This window comes from Athene noctua, chromosome 3, assembly GCF_965140245.1.
Source record: "Athene noctua chromosome 3, bAthNoc1.hap1.1, whole genome shotgun sequence".
Classification (NCBI taxonomy): Eukaryota; Metazoa; Chordata; class Aves; order Strigiformes; family Strigidae; genus Athene; species Athene noctua.
In genome coordinates, this window is record NC_134039.1 from 65799066 (window position 1) to 65825074 (window position 26009).

The 26009-nt window shown below is 38.1% G+C and overlaps 1 protein-coding gene across 4 annotated transcripts; it reads left to right on the plus strand.

Annotated features, from left to right (window-relative positions):
• The first annotated feature begins 25 nt into the window (after nucleotides 1–25).
• TUBGCP6 (tubulin gamma complex component 6) lies at nucleotides 26–24582 on the plus strand. Of its 4 annotated transcripts, none has more exons than XM_074903229.1 (27): nucleotides 26–137; nucleotides 1205–2012; nucleotides 3428–3591; nucleotides 4959–5169; nucleotides 5730–5903; nucleotides 6817–6938; nucleotides 7264–7339; nucleotides 7846–7955; nucleotides 9761–9852; nucleotides 9950–10089; nucleotides 11777–11926; nucleotides 12556–12637; nucleotides 12715–12803; nucleotides 12983–13098; nucleotides 13770–13908; nucleotides 13999–14115; nucleotides 14391–15702; nucleotides 16118–16173; nucleotides 16423–16615; nucleotides 16889–17057; nucleotides 18382–18523; nucleotides 19645–19839; nucleotides 20078–20210; nucleotides 20445–20658; nucleotides 21759–21958; nucleotides 22767–22929; nucleotides 23727–24582. In XM_074903229.1, the coding sequence occupies exons 2-26, from the start codon at nucleotides 1266–1268 to the stop codon at nucleotides 22916–22918; spliced, it is 5295 nt and encodes a 1764-aa protein (XP_074759330.1). In that variant the 5' UTR covers nucleotides 26–137; nucleotides 1205–1265; the 3' UTR covers nucleotides 22919–22929; nucleotides 23727–24582. The 4 variants fall into 4 exon arrangements, with proteins under 4 accessions (XP_074759330.1, XP_074759328.1, XP_074759331.1 ...); XM_074903227.1 differs by lacking the exon at nucleotides 26–137 and adding an exon at nucleotides 437–527; XM_074903228.1 differs by lacking the exon at nucleotides 26–137 and adding an exon at nucleotides 545–689.
• The last annotated feature ends 1427 nt before the right edge of the window (nucleotides 24583–26009 follow it).

Below are 26009 nucleotides of genomic sequence, written 5' to 3' on the forward strand. Positions count from 1 at the left end.
TCTTGGTGGAACTAATTTGTGAATACTGGCACAAGGCTGCAGTTAAAATTCTGCGGATGGGGACACAGTTCAGACGCCGTTTATCGCCCTCTGGCAACAGCGTGTTATTTCTTGTAAACTGAGTGACAACGTTAAAAGTAAGCATCGCAGGAATGGTTTAGCAATCGTGAACTGTCTACACCGGCAGTTTATTCATCGGCGTTTAAACCGCTCTGTGGTGACGGTGGCCGTGAGGGACGGCAACGCTCCCGTCCCTGGCTGCGGCCCGGGGCGCGGCCTTCCCCGGCGGGGCCGCGCGGGCCTCGCGCCGTTGTAGGGTCGGGGGCGCAGCCCCGCCGTGCCTCGGGCTCCTTCCCGGGGAGCCGGGCCGCCTTTCGCCGCCGCCAGCGCCGTCCCCTCGGGCCGCCTTTCGCCGCCGCCTCCCCGCGCCGCGGCCCGTCGCGCTCGCGTGACGTCGGCGGCCCGCGCTGAGGGAAGGAGGCGGCCGCGGCGTCCGGCTGCCGCCCGCCCCGGGGCAGCCGCCGCAGGTACGGCGGGGCGGTGGGGCGCGGTCCCTCGGGCAGGAGCGGGGTGGCGGCGCTAATGCTGTCGGCGGTGCTAATGCTGTCGGCGTGCCCCGGCTGGTGCTCGGGTCAGGCTGGCTCGCGTTTGCCGGGCGTGGAAGGGCTGGGCCCAGCTTCATCCTCAAGGTGAGCCCCCGCCGCCGGGAGCGCCTCCGGGGTGGTGCTGGCACCCCTCGCACTTTTTCGGTGGGTGCTTCAGAGTGCCCTGGCGATGGCCGGTGGTTGTGCAGGCCAGCCCTGCGCTGCCCGGCACCGTCCGCACCCGCCTCGCGTCCCTCGCCCTCTGCGTGGCGCCGTGGCCTCTGCCGAGGGCGCTGCGCGGGCGGGAGGGAGGTGGCGGGGGTCTCCTGGGCAGAGCTAAAGTGGTGAAGTTTTTGAAGGTGTCCCACATGAATCCTGATTTAGATAAGGGCAGTCATCTCTGTTCTATTTTAGTCCACCGAGCAAAATCGGGCGTCTGGAATTAAGCTTGCACCACCATCACTTTGGTTGTGATCAGTCATAGTGTTATTTTTATAGCTCATGGCCTAAATATCTGCAAGGTCAATTTTCTCTCTCATTTTGGGCTGTCTCAGTTTAAATTAAAGCATACTCATCAAATTCTCATACCCATGTTTCTTCCTTTTCCTGACACTTTTCAGGTCCTTGCGTGAAACCAGAGACCCAGACTGTAACTGCTGTAACCTGACAATTTGATGTGAAATGGAGAGCATTACGCAGTTGTTTAATGATTTGTGTGAAGCGCACTTGACAGGTTTGCCATGGAAAGTCCACCTGGGCAGGCAGAAGATCAGCAAGAGAAGGGCTAAGCAAAATCTGAAAAGGGTTGCTTATAATGCCCTGTTCATAAACCTTTTCCAAGATGAGGCTCGTAAGCTGCAATCGAATGTTTCCAGGCTTCCAGTGAAAAACAAAATTTTGATGCTATCTTTCAACTTGAGAGTTGGTGGCCTAGGTGCTCAAGCGGACAGACTAGAGAATCTTGTGGAGGAACTGGAAACAGCTGAATGTTTACCATTTACTGAAGTTAATTCTGTCTTGGATCTCTTAGTACAGCTTGCTGGAACAGGTCCTCCTCAGCTTGTACCACAAAAAAAGGACTATTTTCTGAACAACAAATATGTTGGGAGAAATGTCAAATACCAGGGTTATGATTATTATGATGTAAGTGTATTTGAGGCTGATATACAATCCCTAATAACAAACGAAGAATGTCAGTTCAATGACACAATTCAAAAGACGCTTCAGATAATGGAGGCTGCACCTGGCACTGGACTCCCTGCCATAGGGTTGTTCTCACAGAACTATCCTGCTGGTGACAAGTTTGAGAAAGAAACACGTGTCTCTCTCTTCGGTGCTCTTGTCCATAGCCGTACGTATGATATGGACATCAAGTTGGATTTACCACCAGTGCCTGACAACGCAGATTTGTCTGGACTTGCAATTAAAGTATGGTACCATTTGTTTTGGACTTGAGAGTGTATGCATGCTTTCAATATGCCGCTTTGAATGTATAGTTTAACATACAGGTAGTCATTAAGATGAAGCAGGGATCCTTTTCTTTGCTGAGAACCGGATAAGCTTTTTGGGTAGAGATGTATGATAATCAAGACCTTGGTCTTGTCCTACAACTGTAAAAAAAATCATGTGGCCATAGGCTTTATGAAATTAAGCCATCAGCGATATCTCTGCTTTCCTTACCCTAAGTAGTCTTTTGCTTGCATTTTTGCCTGCTTTGAATATTGAACTCCTTTGCATTGTCACTTACTTGTTACCGTTCTGCCCGCCTGCATAAGCTTTCCTGTCTGAATGTATGTATCTTGCTGTTCAGATTACATTACCTAACTTGTATTTTCTTCTTGTCTTGTTGTATCTTAAAACATTTTTTAAGCTATATTTCATTGAATCTCCTAGTTCCTACTGTCCTTTTTACCTTTTCAGTGTGTACAGTTTCTACTGTATCTACATAGCACAAATAAACAGTGCTATGTTTTCTTCTCATAGAGGTTTTAGATAAATGTGTTGGGTTTTTTTTCTTTCTTTCTTTCTTTCCATTTTTACTGTGTGTAGGTAGTTTTTTTTATACTTCTGTACTTTCAATCCTCATTTTGGAATTCCTTTAACTCAAGAGTCTTAATTAAGACTAGAAGGCAGAGACATTAGAAAACGCCTGTGCCATTCAGTGTGCACATATGGATGTAAGTCCTAACTGAGGGGAGGCAGAACCTTTTTGAGTAAGTGACGTACTCTTTCCATCAGACTGAAAAATTTGCAATTTCTTGGAGAACATGTGGCTTTTTATGTGGGTGTGATTGTCTTTTACTAAAATTGAGTACTGTTCTGCACATGCAACTCCTGTTGAGTGGGAGTTGAGGATGTGGCATATACACTGTTTGGACATTTGCAGATTTTCTGCATATGAATAAGCATAAGGAAGAAAACTGTGTTAGTCATAGTTAAAAAAATGTTTGCAAATTTGAAGAATTAGGACCTGGATCATTTGCTGAAATGAAATACTGAGCAGTATGATTTTGTTAGTGTTACATATTGTTGAGTATCCAGACCTCAGATTCTCAGAATGTGGAATTCTATGCTTACCAAAGGAGTAAGTTTCAAGTTTAACACTGACAAACTTAGTATATTATTTTGATGGTGATTGTTGCTGTATGTATAGGCATTAATACCTGTAGAGACATCAAATGAAAAAAGTGCTTACAGAAAAAACTTAGAATAAAGGGAGGGGGGACAACACAGGTTGAGTCATGTGGAGTCACTCGATCACAAATAGCAGAACATCTTTGTTATTAGCCTATGTTTCTTTAGTAAAATGTTTTCATGTATAACATTTGAACTCTCTCTGACAGGTTCCCCAAAGTATAGACCAGTCAGAAGATGAGGGATTCCAGTCAGCATCCAATCTGACTCCTGATTCTCAGTCAGAGCCAAGCATGACTCCAGACATAGACTTGTGGGATGCAGTGCTTACATATGGACCCAGCAAACGAAGATGTTGGGAAAGAATTGGATAGTATGTGTCTAATGTTACTGGCAAACTTACAATCATATACAAATGTATGAAGGTGCATTTTTTGTCTTAGTTCCAGATTACATCAGTATAATGAAATGTGCATATTTAATTCACAGAATTCAATATACTGCATCAATGATTGAGAAGGGAATAAAGGTTGTGCAGTTTCAACAAACTACTTAAGTTGCAGCTGTTTCATAGGAAGAGATAAAACAAAATCATCTTTGCCAAAAACACTGAAGGCATTGTGGGAACACTTGTTTCTGTGAAACGCAACATTTTTCTAACTAATCTGACTTCTTATGTACTATGCAATTTATCTTAGTCTAAAAGGATTCCCTGTCTTCAGTTTCAAAAGAGAAAGTGGTAGTTGTATAACACTAGAATAATTAAACCTGTTTCTTACAGTATTGTATTCCTTTTCTGTCTGTAACCAAACCAGAAATTTCTTAATGGTGTAGTTAGACTTGTAGTTCTTCTAGTTGTTGAGTAGAAGTTGCATCTCCTGAGAGAAGGCTCTAGATAGCCCTGTTAAAGCTTCCTAACTTCCCTAAAATGAAAGACAAAAAAAAGGCAGGTATGGCAGGTATCTTCCTTACATTCATGATGGACAGTGGTGCTTGACTGATTCTTGGAGAAACTTTGTATGTTTTCTGTAATTTTAAGTAATAATCTAGTGATGTGTCTGTTGCAGTGCTGTACAGTGTTTTTTCAACTCTGAGCCTGAGAAGCTCAGAAAGTTAGAAGTTCTCTGACCTGATTTTTCAAAGCCACTGTAGCACATTCTAGCTTTGTTCCTAGAACAAGACAGTTTTTCTTGCTACCGTTTAGACTGTAAGGATCTTACAGTCAAATATAGACCATATACCTGACAGCTTTCATGTAGCATATGCTACTAGAATTCAGAATTTTGAAGAACTGGAAGGAGAGATTGTTTTGGAGGGGATAGTAGTCTTTACTGGGAAGAGCCAGAATGTGTTAATAATAGCATTTTGACCATATTGCTTTTTAACATATTTGAATATCAGTATTACATGGACCCTGAAAATCTGGTATATGTTGACCTAATTTTCCTAATGTGAAAGCTGCATCAGGGAAGGCCACAAAAGAAGCTGGTAATTCTCTGTCAAGGTTTCTGTCTCTGAACTGATGTCCGAATTATCTACCTATTTCTTCGCTCTACTGAGTTTGGGCTACAGTGTCATTGACTGTATGCACATTCCCTTGAAAATGTACTATATTACTAGTAGCTTTTTCTGTGGTCAATACAGGCTGTGTAAAATTCTGAAATGCCTTTTTTTCTTTAGGAGATGTATTTCCTTATTTTCATATAATCACCTTGTAATGTTGTGTTTACTCTGACACAGCCCGCCTGGTAAAAAAGAGGAACCGTATCTTACTGAAGCTGGGAGAGAAGCTTTTGACAAATTTTACAAACTTCAAGAAGGGGAATTGCAACTGTTTAGTAGTACTGTACTTCAGCTTCCACAGCTTGTGCTAATGAAAGAACCTGAACTGGTTAAAGACGTCTTGAATGTCCTCATTGGTGTGGTATCCACTACATTTTCACTGAATCAGGTATGGAAGATTTTTAACAGTGCTTCTTAGTCTCATCTTTTTCTTCTTTTCTTTGTAGAGGTTTCCTCTACAATATATTTATTTCTTTTGGGATGTTGCAGATTTTGAGAGCTGTGGGTACTGTTAAAAAGGTGAATGTGACCTAATTGCAATAAGGCAGTGTGTATACATATATATGTGTGTGTGTATACATATGTGTGTATACATATATATCGCATGATATTGCAATAGGCTAAGAGCATTTGTAGTCTTCTGAGTGAAAATGGGATATGAATACTTAAAAATAGATGTGTAAATAGTTTTATAGATTGGATTTTCCTTAAGGAATTAGATAATGAGTCTTATTCTGTATATTTGAAAATACCATTCATATTCCTTAAATTTTGCTACAATTTAATATATTTATCACGCTGTCCTAGCTATAATCTTAGTCACCAGAGTTTCTAAACTGAAAATTTGTCTGCTGTTATTTTTATGTGTAAATGTTTGATATTTTAAATCATAATACAGCTATGAAATACTTGAATCTGCTTGTTTTTTCTTTGCCTGTATCCTTTTAGGCTGCTCAGACCTTTGTTATAAAGGAGGGGGTATATGTGTCTGGAACTTCACCAGAGGCAATGCACAACCTACTCTTGGAAGTTGCAGAGTATGGAACCTATTACACACGACTAAGTCGTTTTTCTCTTCAGCCAGTTTTGGATTCTTCATACAGCAAAGGACTTGTGTTTCAGGTAAAACAATTGTATTAAATCATCTAGATTGAATGGGCCAATTATCTTAGATAGAGAAGGTAACTTTGATTTTGTGTAAAGCTGGAATTTCTGCAGTCTGCAAAACTGCAAAGCATTTTAAGTGTAAGGCTCATCTCAGGTCGGCAGTGAATGCTGGAAGTTTTAGATGTTTTAAAAACATTATGTGTTTACACATTAAGATGTATAAAATTAAAATACAACTTGTCTAATACAGTATGCATATGTGATACATATATTTTTTAAAAATAAAAACTTAAATAAAGAAATTATATTTAATAGCTTTAATTACTTTTTCTCAGTTCAGAAATAAGTGCACATTTTCCCTGTTCTCTGTATATTATGCTGAAGTGTATGTACACTGTAACATTAGGTGATTTCATCCTTTTCTAATGCATAGAATTAAGTTAGGATTAGTTATGAAAAAGTATTTGTTCTGTATATTTGATTTACAGCAATATTAACAGAAATGGAATAAGAAGGTCTCTGTCTTGTTAGAAAGAGTTCTAGACAAGTTTTTTCTGGTATCCAGTTTAGGCATGAAAGTAAGGAAACAGGTTTCCCTAGGTTCATATTATAGCTATTAGAGAATGAGAGGCTTCTCAAAGGGCAATTCAAAGAAGCTGAACCAAGGTGCTTTATTACACTGTGTGTGGGTACAGGCTCTGTACATTGGATGCATGGAGAGTACAGTGGAGTCATCTGGCTAATTGGAATGTCTGAAGCTGCATGCACTCTTACTTGGCCCTTACTTTGATATACACATCCTTCTTAGCTGCATATGCACATTATTTTAGTAAAAGGTTTGTTTTTGTGCGATGCAATTGATGTGAGACATAGATAGACTATCAACAGCTTTAACAGTAAGATTTTAAATATTTTCTGTTGATACTAGGCATTCACAAGTGGGCTGAGAAAGTATCTTCAGTATTACCGAGCCTGTGTTCTGTCAACACCTCCTACTTTAAGTCTTCTAACAATCAGCTTTCTCTTCAGAAAATTAGGTCGACAGTTGAGGTAAGAGAATAATATTAAATATTTAAGCTTTTCATAGCAGAAAAAATGCAATCTAATTCATGTGCACCAAAAGAGACAATATTGCTTGGGCATTCTTACACAGTCTTTCAGTGTTTTTCCTCTATCTTAACAGAGATTTCTTTATATCCAGAAGATTCTAGGGAACACTTGCAAGGTCTTTATATTCAGTTTCTTCGTTATCCCTGTTATCATTCAGCTCATACAGTTGCGTTGTTGTATGATGTTAAGCTTTAGCAAAGTTCATCACTATGATCTCAGAGACTTTTGGTTGAAATTGTAACAGTTTTAATATTTTTTTTTTTAGGTATTTAGCTGAACTTTGTGGCATAGGAACAACAGCGCTGGGGATCAGTGGTGGAACTGGTGTTTCATTTCCTACGGTGATAATTAATTTGATGTTTTTATGTCTGGTTTCTGTTACACTGTTAATATTCTTCAAAATTATGTAGAATTTTACATAAAATATTTAGTGTCAGTCTCTCTGCTACCGAAGATATGACTTTGGACCTCCGGTTAGAATGCCATGATTCTTTCTCCAGATATTTTAAATTTTGGAATTTTGTCCTGTGTTTTCAATTCCTAAAGTAAACAAATGACAAAAAAAGAAGCCTTAGAGTGCATTTCATTTCATTTGAAGGGAAATGTTTGTAGCAACTCAAATGAAGCCAACTCTAAACATACCTGTTTCCTTCCAGTGACTATGAAGTGAGCTTGAGGTAACTATCTCAGATAAAGTGATCTTAACTGCAGATAGCTAGAGGAAATGAGATGAATCCAGCCTTCTGTGTCTAGTGAAGCATGTAAAACTGTGTATTTATTAATCTTTTGTTATTAAACTTGTAGTGAAGTTTGTTGCCTAATATTGTAATATTTTTCAATTTTTTAGGGTGTTAAATTGCTTTCATATCTGTACAAAGAGGCTCTCAACAACTGTAGCAATGAGCATTATCCAGTTCTTCTGTCTCTGTTGAAGACGAGCTGTGAACCATACACAAGGTGCGTCCATACTGTTCTCTGCCTAGTTGTGTTTAAGAGCAATTATGAATTAGTAATCTGGTGAGTAACTCTACTAATTTAACAATGGCTTTTAAGATTTCAGAGAAAATATAAGATGTGGCTGTATCTGCAAAATACATATTAAAATTAATTCATTTTGCTGAATCCTTCTTTTCCTCTCTTTTCCAGCTCTGTAACAACATAAGGGTTTTATATGTGACTATATTAGTAAATAAATGCATGTAAATAAGACTTTCTTGCTGCTAGTCCTGGAAATTCATACTAGAATATAAGACTCGGATAAGCTTCTGTTTTTTCCTTCTCATACCTGTAGTAAAATCCCAAAACTGCCAACTAACAAGTTAGTCTTCGTGTTGCACAAACTGGGAAAGTTTATGGTTATTTCCACTCTCTGTCTTTTGGGCTTTTCAGTAATCAAAAATTAAAAAAAAAAATAAATCTGATGTTCATTAAGTAGATGTAACTAACTAACAATAGGAAGCAGAGTTCCTTGGATTGCAACAGCTTTGTTAAGCAGTGCACATCAATTTAGAAATTGTTTATAGACTTCTGAAGAGATGCTAAATTTTTTAAAATAGCTATTTATAGGGTTTATAGCTGTAGTCCTCATCAGTTTACAATGATACTTAATAGATGTCATGATACTAGAAAGAGAAGACCAAAATCTGTGAAAATCCTCTAAATTTAAGATACCTCCTGTGGCCACACTTCTTGTTTTTTCTTCCTTCTACATAAAATGTTCTTTAGAGAAATTTAATTTTAGATTAAGACTCACTGAAATATTTTCACAGCTACTGCCCTGCAATTTATAGAAGGCAGTCAGAAATACCAGGGGCGGAATGTCGTGGCATCACTCTTAGATTTGTTGCAGATCTTTACTGAAACATCAGTCATATATGATCAGGGCTGCCATGGAAGGAGGCCTCTGTTATCTGCAGAAAGCGTCATCCCACTCATTTATTAATCTGAAAGAAATTAAATAATATGTTATTGCTCAAATAAATCATAGTAACATCAGATTTAACACTTTAAATGTTCTTAACTTTTTACTTACAACCTTAAAATTGAATGGTGGTTCCTGTGCTAAATGCTTCCGGTTTGTTACACTGACCCAGCATCTAGAAACAGTGTTAGTATTGCAACTAGTAAGAAAAGAAAAGATTAGCTTCAAGGTGCTCTGAGCCTTTTTCTCTAGAGCTTCAGGTAATTGTGGGGTTTTTTTCTTCAAAAGTTTGGTTTCACACAGAGGAAATAGGAAAAAGCATAAATAAATACTCCAAAATACTGATTCTCATTGTTGCATGTATATTAAAAATATCTCTAGGTCTGGGGAAAAAGTGCTTGGTGTTGCATATTTGTTTTATACCCTTTCATTTTCTCCCTGCTAAAGTTACCTCTCTTTAAAACAAATCCTTCCTACTTATCTCTCCCTAAGCTTTTGATTTTGCAGCACGCAAAGATTTCTAGAATTTTTTAATATATACTTAGTAAATTAATATACAGAAAGAAAATGATTGCTTTAATTAAGGCAGTGTTCTTTCATGTTAACTAATTATCACTGAAATTTTCTATATAAAGATGGTTTCTTTTAAGAAAAATGTAGAGTCACAATCCTATGTGTATCTTTAAATATCAGTGTGGTAGCACTTAATTGCTGGTTTTTATCCTGTCCTATAGTTTGTGTGTTTTGGTGTTTTAAAGAATATACTTACTGTTTGGCTACAATAAAGTTGAGAAGGCAAGAGGATTGACTAGTCAATATTGTACAATTATATTTTTTTCAGATTTATCTATGATTGGGTATACAGTGGTGTATTCAGAGATGTTTATGGAGAATTTATGATCCAGGTGAATGAGGATTATCTTTGTTTCAGAGGTACAGTATGTGTATGGAGCATTTCTAATTTATATAATTTGTGCTGTTAATTAAATAATTTAAAATAAATATTTTCATCTTTTTGTTTGATATGCAGATAAACATTACTGGACTCATGGTTATGTTTTGATTTCAAAAGAAGTAGAAGATTGTGTGCCTGTATTTCTTAAACATATTGCTAATGATGTATACATATGTGGGAAAACCATAAACTTGCTGAAATTGTGCTGTCCTAGGGTAAGTTTTGGTTTGATTCCTTCCTATTACACTGAGAAAACCATGTCTCTTTAGAGCAAGTTTCTAGGCTTTTAGCAAGTTTGCTCCTTTATTGAAAACTGTTAATGCATCAGTAGGATGTTGATTCATGAAAGGCAATGACTTGCTCTCAGATACTTGTGAACTGTTTATCCACTTTATTTGCTAACACCCACTGCAGAAATACAAAATTTTAACAGCATCAAATTCATCGTACCCAATGCATGCGATACATTTCTTATTTTCCTTCGTATTGACAGCAGGAATGTTTCATTTTTTTTTTTTCTTCCATTTTTCACACAACTCACATTACTATTTTTTGGTTTAAAGATGCCTCGTTTACCAGGTGTTGACTCAGTCCTGCATAGCTCTTGTATTTCAGCTATTTCAGCTCTATTACATTTCCAAGACATGCTTAAATAGTTCTGTTTACTCATATGCTGCAGAGTCTTATCCTTGACAAGAAAAACATGTTAAGCTATGAGTTTTCCCTCTTTATATATGCCTAACAGTGAAACAACCACAGAGGTGTCTGAAGGCTATAGGCACTGTCTCCCATGTAACTACTATTCTCTTTCTAAGATCAGACCTGCCCAGTCTTGACAGAGCTGAGCAGCTCAGTATCAGATACAAGGCATAAGCTTAGTATCTCAGGTGAGGTGACTCTCTGCTAGTTGTCCTGAGTCTGCTCTGATAAGCATTCTCAAACCATGACTCAGCTGTGCCAGTAGTACCGGGCTTTTTATAAATCAGTGTCAGCCATCATTTCCATTATAAATTATAGCTTTATCAGTCACTAACACAGTATCTTAATACTGATACATTCCCCCAGGATGTGCAGCTCCCAGATTCAATTGTCTTCCATCTGTCTGAGAGTGCCAGTCACATTTCTTCCCTTTTCATGATAGTGCCCTAAACAGCTGGCTTTTCCCTTTTGATTAGGCTGACAATCGCAGGAGCACAGCTCTGGGCATTCCATCTTCTGGCTTTTGCCAGTAGACTGGGGAATCCAGTGTGAGCATGCTTGTGCACTCTATTTTTTTGAAACTCACTTACCTGTTTTCTGCACTGAGTAGAACAGCTTCAGAGATTTCGGGATGTTGAAGTGGAGCAGAAAGACCTAAGATACTAAGCTAGAGAATAAATACTGTCTGATGTGCACTGGCCTTATTTTTGAGAGTTACGTCTTGTATTAGAGCTCTCTCTTGTAGGTGTGAGTTAGTTATGTTCCAAACAGTTCCTATTAAGTGGGGATCTGGAGGGGATATAAGTGAGCAAAACCTAACTTTTGATAGGAGAGCTGCATTCAGTGCTGAGTTACGCAGGCTCAGTTAATTTGGGTATTCAGAAAAGCAAAATTTTAGGCATTTAGAACACAACTAGTATGAATGTCTGTATCAGATTTTAGGTTCCTGTCCAAGTCAGTAGGAAAGAGGGGAGCCTGAGAATTTGACATGTATTCCATGTTCTGGAACATTATACCTCTGTCTCCTATTGTGAATGATATAAATGCTAAAACCAATGATAATAACAATTTTAGATCCTGTGTGGAGGCTTCTTTCAGTATCTTCAGGCATTGCTAAATTAAAGAAAATATATAATGTGAGTTCATAATCTAACATTTTACAATTCAAAGAATTTATTTTAAAGGAATTTTCTCATTTTTCAGCATTATATTTGTTGGTCAGATATACCTGTTCCCCGGATTTCAGTTATTTTTTCGCTTGAGGAGCTGAAAGAAATAGAGAGAGATTGTGCAGTCTACGTAGGTCGCATGGAAAGAATTGCCCAATACAGTTCCATAAGCAAGGAGGAAAAGGTAAATGAATAAAAGAATAAAGACCTTGTTGTTGAGATTATTTTTAATATCCCTTTTTGTTGTAACTTTGAAAGAATTTGTATTTATAGTCAGAATTTTTTCATTAGTCAGTTGCTCTTTGAATTGTTATCACAGTAAATAAACTTAATAAATGTAGTGGCATGTTGTTATTTGTTGGCATTTTCATATATTAAATGAGTTTTGGACTTCCATCTTAGCTTTTTGCAGCAGCAAATTTGCCCTCCTACTGAAAAGTACTGATAAGATTGTTAGATTCTATTTTAACAAATGTGACAATCTAATTAGTAGCCAGGTAAGACTTGCTTTGTAGTTTGTGTAGTTAATTGTTTTTACAGAACTCTTAGTTATAAAGAGACTTCTGTCTTTCAGATGCCATCAATATAGTGTATGTATCAGATGGATTTGGTTTGTTGTAAGGTCTGGAGTATTAACTTTCAATATTAAAGACTTGCCATTTAATTAATTGCTTTATTCATATTTCTGTCCTGTAATCATAGATTAATAACCATTATAAAGTGTGTGCCTGTCTTTACAACAGTGTATTTTCAAGTCTAAAAAAGCAGAAAAAATTCCTATCCGTATTTTTGTTTGTTTGGGGTTTTTTTTAGGATTTGCGCATGGAAATAGCCAAACAAGAATTAATTGTTCATGCTCGAGAAACTGCTAGCAAAGTACTGAAAGCAATTAATGGTAAGTTGCAGTGGTGTTTCATGTATTTTCTAGTGGGTTTGTTAATGTAAACTAAGAATATCTTTATTATAACACAGATCGACAGATATCAGAACGAATGGCTTTGGATGCAAAGAAACGGGAACAGTTTCAGAAGCTGAAAGAGCAATTTGCAAAAGACCAAGAGGTATTTCTCTGTTTGTTTTTAAAGGCCAGCTTTTTTCTTAGGCAAATAATGGAAAGGATATCTTGACTTACTGTGCTAAAGTTGAATAGCTCATGGGGTACAAATAAGAACTTCTTGTGGATGTGTGCATTACAGCTGGTATTGAGAGTGGCTTTTAAAAGTGTTAAATATTTATGCAGCGTCGCCTTGCAATAAAGCAAGAGGAGATAGATGATGATTTCAGCTATGCCCGAGAACTCAGAGAGAGAGAAAAAAGACTGAAAGCTTTAGAAGAAGAACTGGAAAAAAAGGCAAGGTAAATGTATCTGAATAGTCTTCCGAAGCATAGCTACTGCAAAACCATAATGAAGACCTCAGGAAAAATTATTGTGTATTAAAATTTATGGTACTAGCAGTTCCCAGACATTGCCCTACAAGGGTAGTGTTTACAGCTGAAAGACGGATGTAAGGATTTCTGGTTATCTATCAACAAGTTTGTGATTTAGGAATGGTTAGTGGCCCAAAAATCTTGGACCCACTGATCTGTGCCAACTCTATCCATCTGTTTTTTGTTATGATAAGAATTTCAGGAAAAAAAATAACTACATCTTACAATTAAAAGCTGAGCCCACAGCAAAAATGGTCACATGTATGTTAAAACAGGAGTAAAAAGCAGATCGAGGAGTTTGATAATTATTTGAATTGCTCTTGTTGTATGTCTAGTTGTATTTCACTTTCTTCTGTTATATGTAAAAATACTTAGGATAAATGAGTGACCTACTACGAATAATTATAGAAATAAATACTGACTAAGAATATAGTCCTGTTTTTTCCACCTGTTTATTCTCTGTGATTGAAGACTCTGGCTTCTGCTTTTAAAAATTGCTTCTCAGTTCTGAAGTGCTAAAAGGTCTTATTCTTTAGAAGGGAAGATGAAAATCAGTATGTGAAAATCTTTAACTTAGCTTTATTTTTGCCTTCATTTAGGCAGGAATTAATTGACCACTACAGCAAACTTTCAGATGATGCAGCCCGTAGGGAACAAAGAGCATTATGGAAAATCCAGCGCCACAAGTTGGAAACAGCCCGTCTTAAGTTTCTATTAGAAGATCAAAAACACATTGAGGTATCTTCTGAAAAGATTTAAGAAATGTTATTTAGAAAATTTGATACTTAAAGACTTAAAGGCTTTTGGTTTTATCATTTTTATTTACAGGAAATGCTTGAAAAGCTTCCAGATGGAAACTACAGGAAAAAATTAGATATTATTCCTTATAAACAGTGCCAGTTGGCTTTAGATGAAAACTCTGCTGTGAAAGATCCACATTCACAGGTGAGTTTATTTTCTTATTGTCCTGGTTCAGCTAGGATAGGGTTAAGTTTCCCCAGCAGGATTGCTGTTCTAAGTTTCCCTTGAGTTCTCATGGTTCATTTCAGTTCGGTAAACACAAGGTTCACTGCAACAGCAGGGTGCGTAGTTACCACATTATTTGTGGTACTTCTGAAAAACTGGAAAATTTAAAATCTTACTTGTAATAAAGTGGTGCCCTAATAAGTAGCTTGATTATGTGGCTTGCCATACAGTGTAATAATTATTTCTTTTTTTAGGTGTTTTCTGTGAAACCTCTGCATTCTAATGAGACAGTTGGCAGAAGAGAATCTGAGCCTGGACTGGAATATGCTACTTCTGCTGACCAAGCACTGCCCATGCCAGAGCCAACAAACAATGTTGATCATCATTTTCAGCCTAAAGCAGCAGAATCTGAAAGCAGTCTCCAAAGTTCAGAGAAAGCATGCAGTCCTCTAGGCAGTGCTGATTCCCCGCCTGAATCCACTGTGAATATAGAAGATTTCTTATCAAAGCCACAAGATGAAGAAAATGTTGCCATTAGCGTGCAAGGATCTTTGCTAGATGAAGCATTCCGAAACATTAACTCGGATCTTTCTGAGACTTCTCAAGTAAGTGAAAATCAGCCTGTCTTGAGAGGAGCACTGGAAGGAGAAGACAATGTATCATTGCATCAGCAAAACGAGTATGATTTTAATACAGTTCTCAGGCCATCTGCAGCTTGTCAGGGACACGTTAGAGTTGGAGAAAATGCATTTGATGTGGAGTACAGAAGGCCTCGGTGGAATATTCATGGACATGCGTCTGATGCCAACATTAGAGTGGGAGAATATGTACCTCACGTGGACACTTACCAGCCACATTCAAATCCTTATGGGCATTCTTCAGACTCCCATATAAAAATCAGCAGCTATACATCTGAAGTTGAATCGAGCAGACCCCGATGGAATGTTCACGGGCATGTTTCTGAAGCTCATATTAAAATTGGGGAATATGCTTCAGAGGTAGAGCCCTCAAGGCCTAGGTGGAACATTCATGGACATGCTTCAGAAGCCAATATTAAGATTGGAGAGTATGTGTCAAATGTAGCTTCTACAAGGCCTCGATGGAACATCCATGGTCACGCATCTGACGCCAGTATCAAGATTGGTGAAAACGTGTCAGAGGTGGTCTCAGCTAGACCTCGTTGGAACATCCATGGGCATGCTTCACAGTCACACATCAAAATTGGAGAACTGGTTTCAGACACAGAGCCTGTGAAATCTCGTTGGAGCCCATTTGGTCACGCGTCCCAGTCAAGCATCCAAATAGGGAAGTGGGCCCCATCTATGGAAAGTGATCCAATACCTCATCGTAAAACTATTGCAGGTCCTTCATCTGACTCCACAGTTCAGACACTTCTGTACAGTGAAGAATTATCTCCTGCTGAAGGGAGCAGAAAGGAAGCAAAACCATCACAAGTTAAGGAAAAGACTTTACCACAGTCTCAGTCTTCTGACAATGTTTCAGTCTCTCCTGATGCTAATATTAAAGATGACAAAAAGGAAAACATAATAGAAGAGAAACAAGAAGGTAAAATAAAATTGTTTATTCAGCCAGCATTTGCTAAAGGGCTCATAAAAGTAACTGTAAATGTTTATGTTCAAAATGGGTACTTAATACTTAATTATGTGCATAATTTTTCAGACACTATTAGAATTTGTAGGAAAGAATTTGAGCTTAGTCTTGTCTCTTATATACAATAAACAGAGCATTAAAAATGTTCTAGTGTGAAACTTCGTGAAACAGGGCTTCATGTGGTCTCGAGTAGAGAACATGCATAAAATTGCCAGGGAGGGACTATGGGGAGGGACTGTTCCTGGGGTGGCTGTTTCTATGATAGTCTGACGAGAAATTTTGAAGAACTTTGGGAACAGATCTGAACTATGAACTAAGTATTATAAGCAGGTCTAAGTAAATGCTGTCTTTAATTTACGTGTAATTACAGTAATCACAAATGTGGTCAACAAGGACCCTTCTCCAGATTCCTCACAGAGCTTACAGGTAAGAAACAGAGTACTTGTTGAGAAGACTTCTTTAAAGGATTAAACACACTCGTAGTTAAGGTAATAAGTTGCTGTCCTAATGTAGTAATCACTGTAATACCATATTGGTTTTGCATGTCAGAAAAGTACAGGTGAGTAAGCTGTTTTATTTTCAGTTGGAACAACTAGTCAGTTACCTGTAAGAACACATTAATTGTGAGTAGGCAAAGCCAGCATCTCATAAAATTTGTCCTTTTTTTTGTTTTAGGCAGAAGAACCTGAGAGATCAATTCCGCAAGATACAGTCCCTCAAGAAACATTATTTTCTGAAGCTAATGCTCCCGAGACTAAGGAGGAGGAAGGGAGAGAGGAAGATACATGGAAGAAAGAACAAGCTTATGTGAAAGCCTTGTCAGATCAGTACTGTATTGAAAAATATCAAGATAGTTATGATTTGATGTGTGAGTAGAACTGTTGGAAGGGTAGATTAATAGAAGATGTGGTAAACTTCAGCAAGAAAGCTGAGTGCCAGAAAAAATACCTGAATTACCAGTAAATTTCCAACACTATGAACTGCAGTGGCCAAACAATTCGTTTTTAGGCACAATGATGAGATACACGTTTTGATACATTATGATTTTCTAACCTAGAGGGGTTTGTAGAGTGTAATAGAAACAGATTGCCAAATTGCTTAAATATAGTAACCTACAATGTTTATATATTTTTAAATTTAGCAGAACTACCAGTTTCTCATCTCTTGCATCACGTGATACCAAGATCATACACGTTTCCTGTGGATCCTATGGTACAGTCAGCAACAGATGAAACAGCTGTGCAGTTGAGTGAGCTCCTGTCTCTGCCAGTGCTGATGAAACGTTCTATTACTGCTCCACTTGTATCTCAGTGAGTATTTGTTAGAAATAGTGAATCTATAATTGAGCAATTAATGTGTTCTTTATTAGTTCTTTCTCAAGACGAGTTACACATTGATCTGTTTTCTTAAATTTTCTTTGCTTCCAGCAGTGGTTCAGTGGATGGTTCATCACTACCTAAAAAGTTCAGATTTACATTATAATTAGTAAATTAAACTTATACTTTTATGTGTAAATTAAAAATTTGAAGGCCTATTTGAAATAAAAGGGCTTGGAGGGAAGTGTTTGCTCTCAGACTCATGGATTATGCAGCAGTGGTTTTGACACCATTGTTTTCCTTGTTCTTTTAAAAAGGTTTATTTTTTATAATGTTTGTGCTAGTTTTTATTTGGCAGATGAAAGATAAGAGAAAAAAAACCTTTTTGATTATGTGAAAGCTCAAGTATATTGATCAGGATATATTTTATGTTTCTATGGGAACTCTGGCTTCAAGAACAAGCATTTACAAGAACAAGCTGTTCTTGTTACTGTGGGAATATATAGGGAAACCACATATCTGCTGGACCATTTTATTAGTATATCTAATGGTATTTTAAAGAAAATTTTTTGTTATTATGTACATGATTAGCTTCTGCCATGAAAACAGTTGTTCACAGATGTGTTGAAATGCTTTCTGTTTTGGAATCAACTATCTTGTAAGTTTGGATTTCCATTTACTGACTCTGAGTATGCTATACTCAAAGTTTGGTGCAATGTAGAAAGAAGTTTTAAACATCCAGATTGGCTACCAGAATGATCTATATACAGATGCATGTATTTAGCAAAGCAAACTAAGTGAGCCACAGTTGTGTGCTGGCAGAATTAGCCTATCCCTGATATGGAAGTTAAATTATTTAAAGCTAACTGGAATACCTACGCTATACTGCAAGCTGTAGTATAGACCTGCCCTCAACATCTAGTGTCAGAGCCTTACCAATTAGGATATTCTTCGGAAGGATTTAATAGTCTTTCTTAATCTGTTTGTGTAGGTGACAGAGATAAGACAGAAGGCTGTTGATAAAATGTTGCTCAGGCCCAGCAGCATGTTCTAAAGATCATTGTATGTAGCCAGTCTTAAAATACTTCCCCAGTACTGTTCAGAACCCAGTTATCTGAAGAGGTAGGTTTTAATTCTGGTATATACTGGATGAAGATTTATTTTTGTCTCTCTTTTTTTTGCTTATGTGAATATCATCCTGTCTTGGATATTAGAGTTAAGTACTGGAGCATTAATCTGATGTAGCCACAGCTGAATATTAACAGTAAGGAAGGAGTTGCTTGTAAGAATAATACCTTGTCTGTGTTTTCATTCTTAGTGTTTCTCTTGTGAACAAAGCAATAGTTGATTACTACTTTGTGGAACTGAATGTAGAGAAGCATTTTGAAGCACTGAGACACTTTTTGTTAATGGAAGACGGGGAGTTTGCTCAGTCACTCAGTGACCTGTTGTTTGAAAAGGTAAATTTACTTTGATGTCTTAACCCTTGGTTTTGAGTTGTCTGCTTTAGCTTGACACCTCTGGATTCATTTGGATGGGAATGAGGGAATGGTGTGAATTAGAGACCTGGTTTGTGCTGTTTTCCTCTCTTGTGCCATGTTGAGAAGTCTTGTAGCAAGGAACTACGTTGATGTTGTAAGGATGGAGGCAAAAGAAGGTCTTTTGCTTGGAAGGGATGCCCATGGAAGTCCCAAGGAAGAGAGTAGTATCTCCTACTGCTAATCCCAGCAATAGAGAGTACAAGGATTTGGCACACTGAGGATAATAATTTCAGAATTTGACAGATAAACAGTCATGGAAGGGTATTTCGCTTTCCTGTGAAAAATGCTGCACTATTGCTCTGTTCTCTCCCATCTGCTGGCAGCAAGGCTGGAAGAGCCTGTTGCCATTTGCTAAAATCCAGTGGAAAGGCCTGTGTTGCAAAATACCTATTCTTACCTCAAATATCCTGTAGAGCAGAGGGGAGGGCATCTGAAGAGAGGGCTGAGCGCTCTGATGAGACAATATTTTCATGACTTATCCCTGTGTTCTTGAGGAAGACAGCAAGGTAGGAGGGATAGCATGGGTTAATACAGCTGGTTGCCAGTGGAGATACATGGCTGTAGGATAGTTAATGCATTTTTCTGAATCCTAAGAATGCTTTAGACCTAACTAGGGAAGGCACTTGGGGATTTAGACTTGATGAATAGCTTTATTTGTAAACTTCTGAGGGTACTGAGTTGATGAGATAGGCAGATGGGAGACAGGTAGGTAATACCAGTCCTATCGCTGGCTTTCTGCCCCACCAAAGCCTAAAGGGATGTGAAGCACCTCCTGAACCACAGCAAACTGCAGGCTAACGTACCGGAATTAATCAGTACAGGTATGAGATTACCTTTATGCTGTGAACAGCAAATAGTTCAGCAGTTGCTTCTTGTGCCATTTATGCATCCATACGGCAGAAGTAGAAACTTCCAGTCAGAATGGTGGAGCAAGGCAGGATAGTCACCACTTTACCATTCTGCTTTAATTCACCTGTGTTTAGGAGCCAAGACTCTTTATTAATACTGTGTAATTAGGATTATTTTTTTTTTTCCCCTAGCTTGGATCAGGACAAACACCTGGTGAATTGCTGAATCCACTGGTTCTTAATTCTATCCTCAATAAAGCATTACAGTACAGTCTTCATGGTGACACACAGCTTGCTTCCAATCTTTCTTTTGCCCTCAAGTATCTTCCAGAAGCGTTCAAGCCCAATGCACCTGATGCTCTGAGTTGCTTAGAGCTAAGGTACAAGGTAAGAAAGTGTGGAGAAGGGTAGAATGCTGCAATTAGCCCGTGGTTCTTATGTACCATGGTAGAGTGAAGATGTTTTTAATAATGGAATACCTTTAAGAATGGAGTAAAAACATTGGGTAATGGAAATTACAGGATTTGCTTAGCCTGGCCATTACAGTTTTGAAATACATATATTATTTTGTGCTATAATTTCTAACACAAAAATATAGTATGATCAGCACTGTTACTTTTTTTAGGTTGACTGGCCTCTGAACATTGTCATTACTGAGAGCTGCATGAATAAATACAACAAGATCTTCTCCTTTTTGCTTCAGCTGAAGCACATGGTGTGGACACTCAAGGATGTTTGGTTTCACTTAAAACGCACTGGTAAGTATAATGAGTGAACTAGAGAGCATCAGGTTAAAAATGCTTTTAGCACCCTGTGCTAGACAATTGCTTATAAACAGTCATGTCAAGCTTCAAAAGCCACAATTTTTAAAAGAAACTTGCTTGGCATTTTAAACAGACTCTACTAACAGAAACCTTAATTCCTTTAAAAATCCTGATTTTTGATGGTCTCTGTGAGTGCTGCTGATAATATATTTCTGGTTTTATTTTCAGCTTTAGTGAGTCGTGCATCAAATTCTGTTCAGTTTCGACAGCTCCAGCTTTATAAACACGAAATGCAGCATTTTGTGAAAGTGATTCAAGGTTACATTGCTAATCAGATTCTTCATGTTACATGGTGTGAATTTGGAAACAAACTGTCTTCTGTAGGTAACCTGGAAGAAATTCACAGAACACATGCTGAATACCTCAACAAAGCAATCTTCAGGCAAGCTACCATTGTTATTTTTACTTTGAATATTTAAGTTAGTGGAGCAGCCAGTCGAGCCTAACGTGTTTGTGCAAAACTGACTTCTACCTGACACGCTAAGTAGTCTTTACACATGAAAGTGTTCTTATGTAAGGGAAACAAACTTCACGGCACATTTGAAGTCCACACTTTGAGGCTTTTCCTCAGCTACCCATCCTCTTCATATTTCCCCAGACCTTGGAGTAGCCTCCAGCTCCTGTTCACCCTGCCTCTGCAAGCTTCAAGTCTACTCAGGACAGCTCTAACCTGAAGACTAAGGGCACACTTGCCACAGTTCTGTTTTTCTTTCACCCCATCCTTGCCATAGCCATTGTAAATGAATGCTGTTTCATTCAGCATGTGCACAAGTAAGCCTAGCTGGAGGATTGTAAAATGTTTCCTCTATACATTGTATGAGCCTTTAATATATGTGCAGTGACCAGGACTGGACTGTGAAGGAACAAAAGTGACCTGATGCCTCTGTCCAGATTTATGAGCAGTGCAAGAGACATCTGTCTTCTAGGAGTCACAAGCTTTTAGCCCTTTTGGTCACTGTATATGAGGCAGAAGGGTGGTGTGAATAAGAGGAGAGGAGCTAGAGTTTATTTGGTTTCTTCTTAAACAGTATACACTGGAATGATAAAGTGGGGAGGCAGAGGGAGAAGAGATGATAACAGAAATTATAAACAAGAAAAGAAATCTGTCCTTTCATGTCTCTGTTTTTCAGTTTTAATTAGAAATAACTTGCCTAAAGCTGCTGTTTGGATAGCAGGTGATGGGATGAGAGGGGATTAAAGTTTAAGGAACTCGGAGCATGATAATGTTTTTAAATGTCATCTCTTTTGCAAGTGCAGATGTCATTCTAGAAATCAGATACACCAGTGCAAATACCATGCCAACTATGTTGGGTTTAGGCACCTTTTTTAAAGTCACTGTTACAGTTGTCTGCATCCTTGTGGATTATTTTTTATAAGCAGTTAAAGAGGAAACCTAAAGGATTGTCAACCCCATTGTATTTTTCGTCCTACAACCAGTAAGTTATGTCAACTACATTTTTAAAGTTGTGTTTGTTCTGTTAGGGGTCTGTTGACAGAGAAGGCGGCCCCTGTGATGAACATTATACATAGCATCTTCAGCCTTATTTTGAAGTTCCGCAGCCAGCTGATCTCTCAGTCATGGAACTTCGATGCAGGGAAGCAAATGGCTGTTCATCCCAACTTTGGTCTGATGCAGCAGTCATATAATACCTTCAAGTATTACTCCCACTTCTTATTCAAAGGTAAGAAATTGCATAAATTCTAGATAGAAGAAAAAGTCAACTGACAACTGAAAAAATTGCAGAGGTTTTAGAAGTATAATGTAAAATTAGGAATTAGTGTGTACTTAGCATGTGTTAGAAAATGTAGTTCCCAAATGAAAACTGCATTATTGTGGTTTGCGCAGATCTGCATATCCATCAATGAAAATGTCCACACAAGAAATCTAACAGATATCCCAAAACTGACCATAAGTTTTTGTTAATTTGCAAAGTAAGTATTTGGTATTTAGCTGTATATATGCTTACATTTTTCTTTTCTCTGGGATTGAATTCTGGAACTTTTTATTGGCAGCAGTGAGAGATGGCTAGATACTATTTAGAAGTCATTTTAGATATATCTGCTTTAGTTGAGTATTACCATTGTTACAAGATTTGAAAATTCCTGTGTTGGACTAAAGCTGAGAGCCTCCTAGCACTAGTTGGAGCTTATATCCAATACTCCACACAATTGTTTTTCAATTTCACAGATCATTTGCCAAATGTTCTTTCCTTTAACATGATAAAATTTCTTCTGTCAGCGTAGCCTGTAACGTGAAGAAATGGTTATCTGTCTTTCCTCTCCATTTCTCTTTCAGACCTTGTGTTTTCAGTACAAGTTATTTATCCTTCCCCTGAGTACAAAGATGGTTCATGGGGTTTGTTTTTTGTTTTTAGAGAACCCTTAATTGCTGAAGGAAGTGCAACTGTTTACCTTACATCTATTTTTTTAGAATATTTTCTAGTCAGACTATATTCTTCAGGAAATGAGCTGCCCTTTTTATTCTTTAAGGGTGTCCAAAAATGGTGTCAAAGGACCAAAAACAGATATTTCAGGATGAGTTAGAATGGCTGCTTCCAAATTCTACAGGAAGTCAGAACACCTCTGGGAGCCACCTAAGCCCATACTACGAGATCTATGGTTGCTTCATGGACAGAGATTAATAGACCATTCCGTAAGGAAATTTGCTGAGTGACCTAGTTCTTTACACCCCCTTTATTAAGCACTACAGAACAAATATGTGCTTGTTCATCTACACTTGTACCTTCAGTCACCATGTATTGTAAAATGCTCTCTTTCACAATGGGTTGATCCAGAATCCATTGAAAGCCAATGCAGTGTTGTCTGGACTTCAATGGCTTTGGCTGAGGCCCTAACTTCTAACTCTACACTTTCCCTTCTTCCTTGCATGCTACTGCTGCTTGCTTATTCCATTTATATTAGTGCATGGGATGCTTACGAGCTTAGGGGGTTTCTATTGCCTTTTTTCCTTTGTTATTAAGGATATTTAGAGTAGTCAGTTTGTTCATTCATAGAGCTTGAGGGGTTTGTCCCACGAATTTCTCTTTTTGGTTTTCTCTCTCGCAATGGGCTTTGCTCAAGAAAACTTCAGCAGAGCTTCTTCTTTCACAGAGGTCACCAGAGAACCTAAACATGCTCCCTGGTCAGTTGAAATTATGGTAACACACCATCTTATTATGAAAGCAATTTGAAAAAGCATTTCCTTATCAGAATAATACAGTTTCAATTAGAATGGATACATAGTCTTTCTTTTGCATCTTACTTGAAATACTTTGTAATTCCAGAGAGATACTGGACCTTTCTTATGCAAAAATACACATTTGTTTCTGTTGTCTTCAGATTTCTGCATTAGGCTTTTCTTTTAAATTAAAATGCACCAATACTCTCAAGGCTGACTTTAGACTATTGCTCTTACTTGAAACTTATTTTATTTTTTTGTTTTTCTTCCAGTGGTAACAAAGCTTGTAAATAGAGGATACCAACCACATTTGGAGGACTTTCTACTGCGAATCAACTTCAATAACTACTATAAGGATAACTGAACTCCATAGAGCATGGTAAAATAGAAATAGATAAACCTATATGCTTATGCTTTATAGAAGCTTATGCAAATGCCATGCAAGAGGCATGAAAGAGCATTTTTCATATTCAGTGAAATAACCCACTATCTAATAGCTTGAAGAATATAACTGCCACATACTGAGAATGATTCTTTGTAAAATCCACCATGCCTACCAGCTGTTTGATCTACTGCAAATTGATGTTGTTGTTATCACAAAGGTAGAACAGCTGAATGCCTGCTCTTAGCAGGGGAGAGGGTGCAAAACTGTATATCTGTGAATGTGTAAATGTTGTATTTTCATTGTTGTGAATTTCCTCCAATGTAAATACATATATGTGAAATAAATTAACAGATACTTTTTACAACTGTTGAGGTATGAGTATGAGGTATGAATGTTCAGACAGACATAAGTACCTATTTGAAAATAAACCACATCAAATTTACATTAATTCTCAATCTAATCTTCAAGGCTATTTGTCACAGTGGAAAAAGGTGTAATAAAAAGACCTTGCACTAAGGAGACCTGCTAGGAAATACAGTTTTTGACTATTCACATGCTTGGTAATTCTTGGATCACTTGTGCCAACTTTAGTTTATCTTAATTTAAGATATATGCCTTATTTTTGTGGTGATATGCAAAGATATTTGTGGTGATTATGTAAAGTACCAAAACCAGAAATTGCAACAAAGCTCTAATTCCAAATATATTCCAACTATTGCTTTTAACTGCAGTATCACATTTTCAATTTGCTAATAACTTTCCTTTTCCTTGGTTTTTTTTTTTTTTTTCCCTTCTATAGTGTGAAAAGAGACAATTGAATTTTTAACTTCATGGTATGAGAATGTTGTAGACAGGGAATCTGCTCTGGAGTTTATTGATTTTGAGATCCCAGAGTCGCAGTTGTTCAAAATAGGGATATATTCATCAGGAGCTCATTGTCTGATTAATGGCCACTTATTTAAAAGTACAGGCACAGCTAGCATATTGCCAGTACTGTGGGATATTTAATATGATTTTCTGATGATGTAGAGGTAGTTTTATGACTTTTTTTTTTTCTGAAATAGAAATTAAGCATTAGAATATACCAACTGTAAGGTCGACCTGAGTGTTTCTGTTCCTGCTCTGGTACCAAAGTCAGTATAAAAATGTGGCAATGCACAGTTGTAACATGCATGTTCTGTGCTGTTTCTTTATCTGTGCTATGTTTAATTAACTAGCTTCCTTCTGTTCTACAGAATAGGAGATTGAAAGAGCAAGTGGCTTGCAGATTGAGCTATTTTGTCACCTGGGCAGGTGGAGAGCTGTCTACCTGACTTGCTCTTTAGGAACGTACAGGGCCAGGTGTGTGTGTGCAAGTTTGCCTTCTGTTACAGGCTGATGCCTTGTCCTGATGCCCAACTCCCCACTAGAGAGCAGCCACAGAGCTTGTGCACAGAGTAAGTAGCTGTTTGGGACCTTGGCACTACAGTGTAACTGTAGAAAGACACAGTTTAGCTTTCCCATGAACCTCGTGTTGCTCCTGGAGGAAGACCACGCTGCCTGCAGTCAGCGCTCTGAGGTGCCTTGCTGGGCATTGACAGAGGCAGCAGAGAGGGTAGAAAGAGGGAAGAGAGAAGTGATTCAGAGCACCTGAATTAAACTCCTGGTACTGTTACACAAGAGGAGCAGCCTTCTCCCCACTGACTTCTAAAGGAGCCCCCTATGATGAAAGAGCAGCAAAATTAGCAATAGCTGAAAACCAGAGCCTTCTCAAACGCAGGCCCTGAGTGCTGCTCCTCCCTGTCCCACCGCACACGAATGCAAGATCCACTTCCATGGTGCTATAAAATCAGGCTGCCCTTCTACATTTGTAGCATACTTCCCCTTCAGTCTTTTGTGAAAGATACGCTGAACTGACGTGGAACAAATAGTTTCCCTTAATCATTGAAGTGCTTTATTTTCTCTTAATCCCCTACAGTCTTGCCCTCTTCATACTTGCAGTTTTCAAGCATTTATAAAGATAGTGACTTATGGGAGGGAGTTGCATTAGACTGCCTGCAGAGATCTGTTCCAACCTCAGCTATTCTGTGATCTTTCTGATTCAGCTTAAATGCTGCTGTCTGCGTTTGTATCAAGCTCCCCGTCCTCACACTGAGCTCTGCAATGCTGATCACTTTACCAAATTCATCCT